The sequence below is a fragment of the Sinocyclocheilus anshuiensis genome, unplaced genomic scaffold (assembly GCF_001515605.1).
Source record: "Sinocyclocheilus anshuiensis isolate Anshui unplaced genomic scaffold, SAMN03320099.WGS_v1.1 scaffold2067, whole genome shotgun sequence".
Lineage (NCBI taxonomy): Eukaryota > Metazoa > Chordata > Actinopteri > Cypriniformes > Cyprinidae > Sinocyclocheilus > Sinocyclocheilus anshuiensis.
Genome location: NW_015540844.1, coordinates 530,725 through 546,228, shown reverse-complemented (window position 1 = coordinate 546,228; position 15,504 = coordinate 530,725). Strand labels below are relative to the sequence as shown.

General features: G+C 34.7%; 1 protein-coding gene across 1 annotated transcript in view; it reads right to left on the bottom strand.

Moving 5' to 3' along the window:
* The window catches only part of LOC107687590 (signal peptide, CUB and EGF-like domain-containing protein 3), a gene marked incomplete at its 3' end in the record, with an annotated part of 81,709 nt that overhangs the window by 8,440 nt on the left and 57,765 nt on the right, over window positions 1–15,504 (bottom strand). Inside the window, exon 5 of the mRNA XM_016484979.1 lies at window positions 746–892. Coding sequence (XP_016340465.1) covers window positions 746–892 — 147 coding nt within the window. The remainder of the gene's footprint in view (window positions 1–745; window positions 893–15,504) is intronic.

The window sequence follows — 15,504 nt, the reverse complement described above, 5'->3', positions numbered from 1 at the left end:
TCCATCCTTCATCCATCTATCTATCTATCTATCTATCTATCTATCTATCTATCTATCTATCTATCTATCTATCTATCTATCCGTTGATCCATCCATCCATTCGTCCATCCATCCATCATTCCATCGATCGATTGATCCATCCATCCATCGTTCTACCAATCCAATCATCCATCCATCCATCCATCCATCCATCCATCCCCATCCATTCATCTATCTATCTATCTATCTATCTATCTATCTATCTATCTATCTATCTATCCGTTGATCCATCCATCCATTCGTCCATCCATCCATCATTCCATCGATCGATTGATCCATCCATCCATCGTTCTACCAATCCAATCATCCATCCATCCATCCATCCATCCATCCATCCATCCATCCATCCATCCATCCATCCATCCATCCATCCATCCATCCATCCATCCATCCATCCATCCATCCATCCATCCATCCATCCATCCATCCATCCATCCATCCATCCATCCATCCATCCATCCATCCATCCATCCATCCATCCATCCATCCATCCATCCATCCATCCATCCATCCATCATTCCATCCATTCATCGTTCTGCCAATCCAATCATCCATCAATCTGCCCATCCATCCATCATTCTTTCTACCCATCCATCCATCCATCCATCAAAAAGCACCATAGAAAAGCATCCCTCAAATGCTTCTATTATTCCCATGGAGAGTGTGTATGTAATTTATCTTGCTGATAAACTTTGATTTGACTCACATTTACAGTCACGGCTGTTCTTGGTGAGCTGAAATCCAGGTCTGCACTCACAGGCGATGCTTCCTTTGGGCGTCTCTCTGCAAATGTGGGCACAGCCATGATTTTTATCCATGCAGGTTGGCACGTCTTTAGTTCCATTAAAACGCACTGCAGAACATAAAGAAAGAAGTAAACATGCAACCTTGATGAATAAAAGTTTAAGTAAAGTTAATTTCTTTCCTTAAAAAAAAATTACTGACCCCAAACTTTTGAACAGTAGAGGATATGCATATTAAAAATTAAATACATTCTGATTGGCTTCACTCAAAATTTTCACTCAGAAAAAAAGTCTGAAAAACGTGGACATTTTAAACTTTTGACACTTCCGGTAAGGAAACATTTAAGCTACTCTCAGGAAAAGTAGCTTTGGGATTTCCTTCAGTTTACCCACAAATCTGAGCCCAAATACACACACATACAGTACACAAACATACCTGTGAACGTACAGTATACTAAAATCTACATACAAGTTTGTCTTGCAACATATACAAGATTCACAGCTCTGTTTAAGAGCGTTTGAATGTCTGGTTCTGCTCGGTGAGAAAAGTACCAGTCGTTAAGAACCAGAGAAACAGCCCAAACCCGGGTGAGCATTGCTTTTCTTTGCCTGAGCCCAGATCAGAATCATGTTCAGCAGTGTTTGAACTGTAAGAGGAGAATGAAAGCACCCCACTGACTTCAGACCCCAGGACGCATCTGTGTCAACAGACCCGCGGCACCCTGGGAAAGCAGCAGAAAGAGCCGCGGGGAGCTGAAGGGAGCGTATGTATCCAAGGTTATAAGAAAACAGCTTATATCACATTTATCTGAAAGGTGTCAATTATATATGCAGCCAAACCTCAAGAAATAAACTTTACAGGAAAAACATGTCAAGATAAAATTATTTGTTCATGAAAGCAATGAAAAATTAAATGGAAAACGGCAATATTCTACATGTCATCTTGCTACTGTTTATTGCATACTCCTCTATTTAGTAAAGTATGTGAAATTATAATATTTCAAACACTAGTATGATATATTATATTATATTATAAATTGACTATTAAGTATAGCAAGTGCAGGAAGTCACAAAGTCTCATGTCATTTAAAAATAAATAAATACATAAATGAGCCCAGACACCAACAGCCTAGTAGAGTTAATTATTTAAATACTTAACTACAAATTAAGCTAATTAGTAATGGTATAAAAAATAAAAATACATGTGTCAAAATTCATTCAATGCATTAAATATTTAGATTTTTTTTAGATTTAATTTAAAAAACTGCATTTTTCAAACATTGCCTAAAAAAGGACACATCAAAAGGAGTGCTTTAAGTTAATTGAACAAAACTCTAATAGTATCTACTAAAATAACCCTGGTCCAGTTTTAATCCCAGAAAAACATTTATTGTGCATTTTAAATCTTCTGTAAATCTGCTTTATTTTTTGCAATCCAATTAAAGAAACGCTGTGGAAAGTGGATTAGACTGAGCACCAAAACACATCTGGAACCAGTCACCAGTAAGGGGCGTGTTCACTCATGATGAGGGAGTTGCCAGTGTTGCATAGCATGTTCATGACTTTGGGGGCGGGGCTATCGAGATCCTTTTGGGTAGGGGCGTGTTTGTTTTGGTGATTTCAAATATCAACAGTGTTTCTCGGAAATCGCTTACTTCAACTTTAAATAATGGCAAAACACTTTTTTTTAAATGTTTAAAATAATGGCCAATATGATTTTCAGTTCATTTCATCACATGGAAATGAAAATTCAAGAAGGCAGTGCATTATTGAATACAATGGTCTCTGTTGCACATTTCGGCAATGCATGCATGCAAAAATTGACAAATATACATATTACAGATTTTTTTTTTTTTTAAAGGTAGCATGCTATTCCCATAATAGCCAATGAATGTAAATTTTAAATGTGCATATCTGTGAAATGTTTATTCAGTCAGCTTGTAGGAGTAACTAGTATGTGGTTTTAAACACAGCCCATCTCTGAACAGGTTTGGTCAGTCAAAATGCTGCTAATAAAATTGAACAGCTTAAGCCTCAAATAACAGCACTGAGAGCAGAAATACAAACTTAAAGACACACACACACACACACACACACACAGACCCTGAGGGCAGTATTGAAGCAGAGCTTTTACAGGAAACCTTTCACCTCCACAGATGAAAACCGTTGACAAATGTGGACAGAGGGGCGACAGGACTGAACGTTTTGGTTTCAAATAGTAATTCACAACCTTTCACATCTTCCCGCATCACTTTGATTAATTAGAACCTTTTGTTTTCCATTTCTACTGCCAGAAAACAAAATCAGACCATTTTTTTATTCTCGTGCTCTTGGGAACCGATGTGTGAGGAACTTTCTAATTTCTCTAATTCATTCACTGGGTCTAAATCTCTTCACTGCAGCCATGAATGATGATGTTTCAGTGAGCGTTTGAGCGGCATCACCCTGCTGAGACGTCTTGACAAGCTTTGAGCATTGAGAATAAACAGAACAAATTTCTGTAAACCACTGACTGCATGAATCCAGATACATGAGGTCTTTTCACTATGGAAGCATATAGGTAGAGAAATTCAATTTAAAATGCGATATGCAAAATGGCAATGCAATATTCAAAATGGCAACGCAACATGCAATTTACATATTAAGACTACTGTTGGAAATGGCAAATGTAAATTATATAATTTCATTTTCATTTTCCTTTTGCAACAAACTTTGCACGTATGGGTAATGGAAAATGTAAATTTAAATACAGAAATACATTGCCATTTTGAACATTGCATTGCCATTTTGCATATTGCATTTTAAATTGAATTTCGCTACCTATATGCTTCCATATTTCTCATGACTCATGTTGATGGTGCGAAGCATTAACCCATCAGAGTTCAATCATTTCAAATTTAACAGAATTCAATCATTTCAATTTTTTGTTACTGACCTTTCAAAGCACAGTCAATTGTGGGATAATTCGAATGGCATGCATTTTTTATTTGATGGGCATGACAATGGCTATCATTTGCACATACAGTAAGTTAATGAAGTGTGATGTCATGAAATTGCAAAGGCTTTTCTCATTAATATTAATTAGGTTATGCACAAATTATTTAAAATGATAATGTACTATTTTTATGCATAAATAGTCTCAAGTACTGAAATGGAGATCTGGCATGCGACCAAATCAGGCAAATGTTTCAGTAAGTTTGGGGTCAGTACGATTTTTTCCCCCAAGAAATTAATAGTTTTATTCAGCAAGGATGCATTAAATTGATTAAAAGAAACAGCAAAGACATTTAATGTTACAAAAAGTTTCTCTTTCAAATAAATGATGTTCTTTTTGACTTTCTATTAATCAAAGAATCTTTTTAAAATAATCACAATTTTCACAAAAATATGAAGCAGCATAACTGTTTTATCCTGCCACAGGATAAAACAATAAAAAAAGGTTTAATTTTTTTCTCATAATTCTGAGAAAAATGTCAGAATTGTGACATATAATTTCAGAATTGCAAGCTATATACTCTCAATTACAAGAAAAAAGACAGAAATGCAAAATAAATTCACAATTACGCTTTTACTTTTTTTTTATTTCATGCCAAAAAAAAATGGGATTACGAGATGTAAACTCAGAATGGCAAGAAAGACAGTCAAAATTCTAATATAATGTAAATTATTTTTTATCTTGTATATATAGTTTATATTTTACAATATTTTTTTTTCAGAACTGTGAGAAAAAAGTCAGAATTGTGTCTATAAGTCGCAACTATTTAAATGTTTTTATTTCATGGTGGAAACAGGCTTCCATAGTTTTCAACATTGACAATAACAATTTGTTTTCTTTTCTTTCTTTCTTTTTTTTTTTTTTGAGCAGCAAATCAGTATATTAGAATGATTTCTGAAGGATCATGTGACACTGAAGATTGGAGTAATGATGCTGAAAATTCAGCTTTACATCACAGAAATAAATTACACTTTACAATACATTCAAACATAAAACAGTTATTTTTAATTGCAATAATATTTCACAATATTGCTATTTTTACTAATTAAATGAATGCAGCCTTGTGAGCAGAAGAGACTTCTTTAAAAAATGTTCAAAAAAATCTTACTTATTGTACATATTTTCACCATTTACTGCGTGTAAATCTCATAAAAAACACTTTTTCATGACTGTATCTTCCACACTTTTCATGAGGAGGTCAAAGTAGCCTATAATGCTCAGTATTGGGGAGTAGCAACGCTACTAACGTAGCTAAATTTTTCAGTAGCTTAACAGTAGCTCAGCTACTTTTAACACAATGTAACTTTTCCAGTAGTTAACTACTTTTTCCAGCAAATAGCTGTGTAGCGCAACAATATTCTATTTTGTGAACCTGCAATGGACTGAATCAGCGCAGCGTCTTCTTACAAGATCACATACTAAAACAGAGCATAACCGCCATCTATTGGTGCTGTACAACACACAGTGTCAGTAGTAAAGTAGTTCAGTCACAGCAATAGCTGGATGCCTGTGTCCATATTAGGGATTTCCTGGGACGTCATGAGTTCTATTACTTCTATTGCCGCTTTTCCACTGCGTGGTACGACTTGGCTCAGCTCAGTTCGGCACGGCACAGCTCGGTTTGCGTTTCCACTGTAGTTTAGCACCGTTTTAGAGTCGTACCGAGCCGTACCGTGCCGTACCATTCAGTGGAAAAGCGCCATATGATGCATATGTGGAGTTGATGCATATGTGAAACAGACATTACATGTATTTAGGGCCTACTAATGTGCACTTAGTCCTATTTTGAACATAAATAGGAAAAATAATAGTCTACTTCTCTCTAAAGAAATTTGAAGTAAACATATACAGTATGAGCGGTTGCTCAGAATTCAGAATAATTTCTTGCTATAACGCAGCCATCTGTCACACAGTATTTTTGAGAAAATGCTTGTGTGTGCTTAATTTAAGTTACTTAAATAAAAATATCATTTTGTTATTGCAATGCTAAGTTTGTTGCAATTTTGTACTTTGACTTTTGACGGTCTGAGATATTTGAATATTTTGTGTAACAAAACAGTCTTTGACATCATAATTGTATAGCATTGTTGAGAAATATCAAATATTTTACTTAAAACATTCCTCATTAACGCTTATTCAGTTGTTTGTAATAAAGTAGTTTCAATGTAGCTAGCTACTTTTTGGTAGTAACTTGTAGTGTAGCTAGCTACGTTTTCAAAAGGGTAGCTTGACTGTAGCTTAACTACTTTAACTTACGAGTAGCTTGTAGCTTATCAAGCTACAGTTTCAGAGTAGCTTCCCAACAATGATAATGCTTGCGTTGAGAAGTCATTTAAAAAGGCCTTTATGGGAGCAATCAGAGCAAACTGAGAAAGAAGCTTTGAGAAAAGGTTCATAAAATGTGCAATTCACTTGATGCAGACCTCACAAAATGAGACGTAAATCATATTCAAGTTCAAAAACAGTCCAGAGAGAGCGAATCATATCACTTACCGAGGATCGACTAGAGCGCCTCTCTACTCGGGACTGCAGACCCATTCATCACGGCCGGGTCAGGTTCGGGCTAAGAGACGGACCCAAAAGAGCAGTGAAACGCTCAAGTGCTGATACAATGAGCCTTTTTTCCAGGCCGAGGTGTAGCCCACCCTCTGAGGCCGGCCTGAAACTCCCTGCCGAATTCCTGCCGTTTTTATCATTACGAGCGTTATTCTAATCTCTCCCGAGACTCCCAGCTTAAAAAAAATGGAGCTGAATGATCAGAAATAGGGAGAAATTCACACAAGCGTTCGGAAAAACAATGGGAAAGCCATTTGAAGGGAATAAAAAGTGGGAGCGATTAGGGTCTGCACTATCACGCCCGGCCTGTTAAAACAAATACAAGCCTGTTAAACACATCTATACAGCGAAACATGGCGAGACACTTTATTGAAAGACGGCCAGAGATGAGAGTTTGAGACGAAATGAAGAGGATTTAGCGGTGGAGCACTAAAAACAGCATTTAATTCAATTTTCCCAGATCAAACGATTATAATGCACACGCTCCAAAGGATTTTCATGGTTAATTATAGAACTTTAAAAACTCTAAAATGTTGCATCTTACATCATGATTGAATTACTGTACTTGAAGAACAAAGAAAGTGCATCAGATAATTAAACGACACATCAAACTTTAACTGTTGAATTGCCATTTTTAACATTACAGTGGTTGAGTGGAAGAACACTGAACTTAAGCCTGAAAAATATGATTGACTCTGTACTGTTCAGTTAGTGAGAATTATTCAAATGATCACTGATTCAGTGGTTCGGAGGCATTTTAATGTCGTTACAAGGCCCAGACGTAATCCGCACAACTTTTTGTTCACATTTTCTGAATAAAATGGGAGGGAAGTCTACAGAATGGATTTAAACAGTAATGTGTCAAAGACCTGAGACAAATATCTCAAGACTGACTCTGTTCTGTTCAGTTACTGGAAATGATTCAAAAGATCAATGACTCAATGTAATTTTCAGGCCCGGACAGAATCTGCACTATTTTTGTGCACATTTTCTGCATTAAACAGTCACACCAGGATTTAAGCAGTAATTTGTAGAATTTTACAGACATTTGTTGTTTATAATTAGCATACCACATGTACCATATTATACCACATTAGATGTACAAAAGTCATACATGACAGAATAAAAACTAACAAGAAAATTCAGTGAAAAAGTCGTCTCGTCTGAATCATGAGAGAAATCTGCACAGATCAAGCACCGTTTACAAGCCAAAACAACAGGAGATGGACTTTTTCACTGGAGGAAGCGTTATTATTTTGGATTATGGACTCGTATTTTAGCCGTAATCAACAGTTTGAAGTTAAAACGTCTTAATGATGCAGGAGATGGACTTTTTCACTGGAGGAAGCGTTATTATTTTGGATTATGGACTTGTATTTTAGCCGTAATCAACAGTTTGAAGTTAAAACGTCTTGATGGATTTGTTTCTTACAAACAGGCAGCTTTTGGCTTCACATGATGTTAACTGATGTACTGGAGTGGTGTGGATAACTTGTGGATTATTGTGATGTTTTTATCAGCTGTTTGGGCTCTCATTCTGACGGCACCCATTCACTGTAGAGCATCCATAGCTGAGCAAGTGATGGAATTGCTAAACTATTTAACATAAAAACAGGGATCCCTTTAGTAACTCTTTACAACATTGAGCACATCCTGCACATTATTTTCTCATTCATGCATGCTTCTTCATCATTACATCAATATCTTCATGTGTTTTTTTGGCAAATTACATGGCAAATTATGCAGAATCGCAAAAATATGGAGTGACTGATGAAATTTGGAAGGAAACTGAATGGATTTAAACACTGCAGTATAATAAATGGAGCTGACTGGTAGTTAAAAATGTAATCATATTAGCCAAAATATTTTATACCTTATCCAATAATGGCTTTTCCTTTAACTGATCTCAGAGCAGCTCTGTTCTTCTCTTTGGAAACTCTTGATATTCTCCTGCAATATATTACCAGGAGGCATTTTTTTTTCATAGAAAGAAAAGGCAAAAACATCACAGTAATATCAAAGTTATTTCTTCAGGAATCTCAGATTGTCTTGCCAACAATACCAGCGATCTGTCGCTATCTGCCGTCCTTGTATTCTGGAGTAATCGTCATGTTTTTAGCACCTTTCTGGAAGAGTTGGCGCAGTGAAAAGCCGCACTGATTGGTCGTTGGCTGATGTGTAAACACTCTTCTCACGTCCCATGAACCATACAGACTTCATTTACTGACGTGCTTTTTCCCACAAGCCAAACAGCAAACCTGTGGAGCGTTTTGTGTAATACAGAGTTGTTTCCAAACAAACATAAAAGGCCATATCAAAGTACGCTCAACGGCACAGAAAATGTTTCATGTTCTGATTGACCTATTATGCAGCTAGAACGCAAAGAAAAAGGCAAATAAATATAACATATTGCCGCTGCAGCCTCCGTTCACTTCACTGGTTAACACATGAAGTAATTACTGCTACCTGTGAACAATTAAACCCAACACTTGCTCCTGAAGCATATACAATTTGATTTATGGAGTGAATACTGTAAAACGCCTTTATTAATGCCTTATATTAAGGCCAGTCTACTGCGATTTCCAAGAATAGAGCACAGTGTGTTTCCCTGGGACTTTTTAAAGCATTAATGGAACAAATGTTTTTTGTTCTCATAATCAATATCTCATAATCGATATTAAAGTGCTCATTTAACAATTTGTACATAAAAATTGTAGTGTTGACTGCATGTCAAGATCAACCTTTCGATCTTATCATCAAAATTATTGTAAGAAATATAAAACTGTTAATTTGTGTGATTTGTTTTTGTAATAATATTTTATTAATATTTTATTTGTAATGTCTTTGTTTAATATTCGTATTGTTTAAATAATATTTTAACTATATATATAAATAATATATATATTTTATATTATATTATATTATATTATATTATATAAATAGTTACTGTTGTAAAATAAACTAATGAAGTAAAATAAAATAAATAAATATTACAAGAAATTACTAAAAAAATACAGCAACAAGAAGTAATTAAATATAATTTAAAAACACACACACAGATATGGGTTTTAAACTTAATTTAGACGCATTTTATTTTGTTGAAAAATTATTATTATTATTATTACTATTTAACCAATAACAATATCAAATGATTAATTATAGTTCTTAAATAAAATAATGAAATAAAATTACTAAAAAATTACTAAAAATAAAAATATATAATAATAATAATAATCACACAAATACAGGTTTTAAACTCTATTTAGACATGTTAAAAAAAAATAAAATAAAAAAAAAAAAACGCAAAAATACCTCCTTTCACTGACCATTTGTTAAAAAAGAAAAGACTAGAACTTTCGTAAATGCAGAACATGTGTTTTATGCTAAATGACAAATTAGCTAACTTATTTCCCAAACATGTTCATTTGGAAAACGCTTGAAAACGCACGTCTGATCTGACAACAGTCGCTGTAATCCGGTGGAAAAGGTGATGTAGCTGTAAAGGTCAAAATCTGCACATGAACCACAGGGTTTAAGACAACGGGACAATTAAACAATTCTAACGAACCTTTAAAAATGTAACAAGTTGATATAAACGGCAACGAATCAAAACAAAGCGGCGGTTATTGCATGGTTGCTGTCCACAAGCAATTCCACAGAAACCAAACACAGAAACAACATTTCGATGAGTGTGATCTCTCCGGACAGCAGAAAACCACTTATCCACCCTAAATTATGTTTGTTCAACAAATACACCAGCAGATCTGATTCTACAAGGCCAAAAGGATATAACAGAAGAAAACAGATATTTCATTTGCCTTTCGGTTTGATTAGGCTCCGTTATAGAATTGCATTTAATCAAAAGCATTTCAGGCTTTGGCAGAGCGGCGTCTCCTCTTCTTTCAAGCCCAAAGCAACGGGCTTTTTCAGTCTGATGAGGTTGAGAATCTGATGTTTGACACCTCAGGGATGGAGGTAAATTTAAATAGTCTTAGATTTCCAGTGGTTGGACTGAGGTTCAGGTCATTGCAGGCCTTTAGCACGGAATCCTGGAAATTCTGTAATTACATGTGACAAGCACCTTTGATGCCTAGCAATTATGCGTTTATTTATGTACAGAATGCGTTCCAGAAACAATCCTCGCATGGTTTCGTAATGATGTGAACTCCAGCCCGTGGAATACTTGCGATCGGAATGACCAGATTAGACATGTTTTCCTCGGAAACGCTCTCTGGGGTTTCTCTCAAATTGGCAACGTGCAAAAAAGTTGCACATGCATATCAGAAATGTTTGATTATGCCAAAAATCATGATTATTTTTGTCAATAATGAGATAACAATTATTTACCATGATTACTCATTGACTTAAGAAAATTCAGCTTACCATCAATCACAACTCCAAGGTTTCTAGCTGTTTTTGAAGGAGTTATGGTTGATGAGCCTAACTGGATGGTGAAATTTTGATAAAGTGATGGGTTTGTTGAAACCACAAGCAGTTCTGTCTTAGCCAGGTTGAGTTGAAGGTGATGGTGCGTCATCCAACAAGAAATGTCTGTTAGACATGCTGAGATGCGAGCAGCTATCGTCGGATCATCAGGATGGAAAGAGAGGTAGAGTTGAGTGTCATCAGCATAGCAGTGATATGAAAAGCCATGTTTCTGAATGACAGAACCTAGTGATGCCATGCAGACAGAGAAGAGAAGTGGTCCAAGAACTGAGCCCTGAGGCACCCCAGTAGCTAGATGTTGTGACTTGGACACCTCACCTCTTCAAGATACCTTGAAGGACCTATCTGAGAGGTAAGACTCAAACCACTGGCGTGCGGTTCCTGAGATGCCATTTTCCAATAGGGTTGACAGGAGAATCTGGTGGTTCACCGTATCAAAATCAGCAGACAGATCCAGCAAAATAAGCATAGAAGTTTATATATATATATATATATATAAAAGAATGACAATATATTAATATTATTATATAATAATATAATACTATTATTATTATTACTAAAAATTTAAAATTGCTTGAATCACAGATTTCAAAATGAAATCAACACGATTCACATTTGATTTTGTATTAAATGTCCCGGGGCAAGAAACGTTTGTCATAATGTAATTAGTTTATGGACCGCATCCCTTCTTCAAAGCAAGTACGTCGGCTTGTCCGTGTCCACTAAGTGAAATCATAAATCATATTGCTAATAAAAGTGAAAGTACACCTCTCCTCAACAAGACACATGATTTGAAGGATCATCTGTGAAGTTCAAATGATGCAGAACAAATTATGCCAGATTTTAATACTATATTACTACTACTTTACTCAAAAAACATTGCATTACAGAAGCTAAATATGCCACAATTGCTGTTTCATATTGCAAACGCACAGACGTTCTAATCAGCATGTGATTATGTGACATGAAATCACCAAAAAGCACAAATTGAGCACAAAATGTCTCTAAATTTCTTTACGTTCCTGCTATGATGGAAACACATCCACTAAACAACACACTCCAGAACTGTGTCTATTAGAGCAGTGGTTCTCAAACTTTTTATAGCGGCGTACCCCCTGGGGCATTTAACATTCTTCTGCGTACCCCCTCTCTTCCACTTAGACCGCAGTCATACTTTTCTATTAAAGGACAATATTTGCACCCTTAAATTGATTTACTGGTGCATTTTTTACCTTTATAGAGGCAAATATTTTCTATCCTTATTAACTGTGTCATGTTTTATGTCATATTCTTTACATTCCATTAAGTGTATTATTAATATAATAAATAAAGCAATAAATGATGGCAAATCGAAGTGATACTTGTAGATTTAAAAATAAAACCGTCAATAGGTGGCTGCAAGTCACTGTCTTAATGAGCCAGGCGTCGCGTCATTCATTCATTCATTCAGTAACGAACCATGATGCTGTAGTTATGAATGGGTTATTAATCACTGACTCTCCAAATCGTTCAAAGCCACAGATTCATTCACTAACGAAACACTGCTGTATGTTGCTTGGAGACGCACACCAGATGATACGGATTTCGTTGGAACTATTATTTCGCTGCAAAATAGAACAAACATGACAATATTCTGTTTAAAAAAATTGTCACATTTGCCATTGTTTGGATATTCAGGGAAATTTGCATTCTTGCTCGTATTTTAAACATGAAAACAATAACTCGCACAGAGTGTGTCTGAAGAGAGTTTAAATCGATCTCAATGTACAGTGCGTGTCAATATTTGCTATGCATGCTATTAAGTGAAGATCTGCTTATTGAACAGCAGCGTGATTTGCTAAAGCAGCATATTCAGCGAGCATCCTATCACATGCACGCTGCTTGTGTGGATGCAGTCAGTTTTGACCGCAAAAGATGAGGTAAGCTGATTGGATATCATGTATTTGACCATTTACGGCACTCCCATTTTCCTGTTTTTACATTAGAAGCGGCATTTTGCTTGTCAGAAATACATGTTCGGTTTTAATGTTACTTTAAGTTGGGGTAGAATTAAATGAATGCCAAAACTCAGAATTTTGTTCGCGTACCCCCTCCGTCACCTCACATACCCCAGTTTGAGAACCACTGTATTAGAGTGTGTATGTGCGTGTTCATACTCGTCCAGCGAGACCCTCTGCGTCACCGGAGTCTCAAACAAACCACACTTTAAGACGAAGGAAGCAGTTTTGTATTACTAAGTAAACATTTGCCAGACCACTGCAACACAAAACACATGGGCTGACATTCATGAACTTTAAAAGCTTTTTGTGCAGGTGAGAAAGCGGGAAAAATGGGAACTGCAGTGAGACTCGTAACCGATCAGAGCTGACAGACTATGACTGTGTGAAGCTCTGTAGTGCTAGATATTACTCTACACACACTACACTAAACCCTCGTAACTGGACTCGAATTCAACCTAAAAATCACACAATGAAAAAAACAGAATCAGATTAAAACATTAATACTTCTCACACATTACAAATAAATAAGTAAATGAATGATTAAATAAGAGAACATATTTTCAAACATTTACATTCTCACAATCATGAATATTCTATTCTATTAACTTTTAAACATTTCTGTAGGAATTATGTAGTGTTTAAATATTAATATTACTAAACATGAAAATGTTTAATTGATAGTTTTTTATTCATATTAAATTAGAAATATTAAAAAAGTTAATATTATTAAGTAATTCATATTAATATTTTTATAATATTATTTTATTTTATATTATATAAATATATAATACATTAATATAAAAAATTAAATTTCTGATAATATTATTATTCAACAGTACTAATATTTTTATAATTTAACAACACATTTGCATGTCCATAGCTCCCTAATGGTGGTCATTATTATTATTGTTATTAATCAATACAAATTTTAAATAAATTAAAAAATAAATACAAAGTTTGAATTAAAGAAACATTTATGTATTAATAATTTGAACAAGCAACCAAAGTAGCTAATAAAAAACAAACAGTCACTATTTAGCAATGTGCTTGTTGTCTTTTGAAAATCTTTTGTTGTCTTTTTGACTTTTATTAATATCATACAGATATTCAAATCTTAATATTAATTAATATTAAATTAATAATAATGTTAAATAAAATTAATATTAAAATGATTGATTTCCTTTAAAACCAGTTAAGTTTTTATTATTATTTGTATAATTGTATTACATAAAATTTGCTATATTGCGTAATTTTAATTTTAAAAATTCTTACATTAAATTTGTATAATTTAATTTATATTATACAAATATTAAATTATTATTAATGTTAAGTAATTGTAATGTTAAAAAGTGAATATTTCTGCAATATTAACATTCAATAATATTAATATTTCAATAATGTAACAACATATTTGCATGTTATCGTTCTCTAATGTTGGTTAATGGTTAAAACATAATTAAAGAAACATTAATAATGGCTATACTTCCCAGTGAAATTAACATGCACAAACTATTAAAAATGCATGCCATCAACACAGTGGACGCTTTGGATAAGTCAGGCAAATGCATAAATGCAAATCCAAATGTGCCCTGTAGAAACTGACATAACTAACACATCAGTCCACTTTGCAATTATATTCACAAACCTAAATGAGGAAAAAGTCACTAAGCTTAGAGAAAAAACGTATTTCCGACAAATCAAAAATCGATGGGACTTAAAACCAACACAACGATCATTTTACTTCTGCAAGAAAAGAGTATTTTCTGAGTTTGCAGTGGATTGCTGAGCAAGACGTGAGGCTGACGGTGGAGTTCAGATCCTCCAGAGCGTCAGATGAGTTTACGCTGTAGTGCTTGATTGGACGCACAACCTTTGACAGCCACAACAAAAGCTGCAGGACGCATTTTCGCTGCTGTCCGTGACACACACGACCCCAATCCTGTATCAGAGACGCTTTTCTCCAGCTTCACCCAGCCAGCGTTCGTCTGTTTGATTAGAAAGTACTTCCCATGAAATGAGTGCTCGGCCTCGGGCGGCGAACTGCCTTCATTTCCTCCCGTTTCATTCTCCACTGGCACTGCATCCATCTGAGAGACTTCAGCGCTTATTTAAGAAAGTGTTTGTGAGGACAAGCAGACACCGCCGTGCAGCGCAGGTATCAACTGAGCCACGATGACTAGTCAAAACAAACATGCAACAAAATATCTGGATTTCATCTGCGCAGCAAAGCACAAAGATCATTGACACAACAAGCACGCCGGAGAAACTAGACATGGATTTACATCAATACATTTCCTTGCTGACATTCCTATGTGCAAGATCTGAGATTAAAGCATTTACGAATGAATTAAAGAAATATGTTGGAATTATGCAGTGTTTAAACTAGAAATTAACGTAACTAGCAAAACGATGACAAACAGTCACAATTTAGCTAACAACTGATTTTAAAAATTATATTCAGATTAAATTCATATAAAGTAATATTAAAAAGTTAATATTTCAGTAATATTCATATTCAATAATATTAATATTATAATAATTTAACAACATGTTTGCATGCTCACGATTCTCTAATGTTGGTTAGTGGTCACATGAAATTGTAAACTATTAAAAAACGTTTTAAAATTTAAAAAATTAAAATGAACATTTATGCATTCGAAATTTGAACTAGCAGTCAAAGTCTTTATTTTGCTACGAATAAAAAAAAACCTAAGCAAAAAAAAAA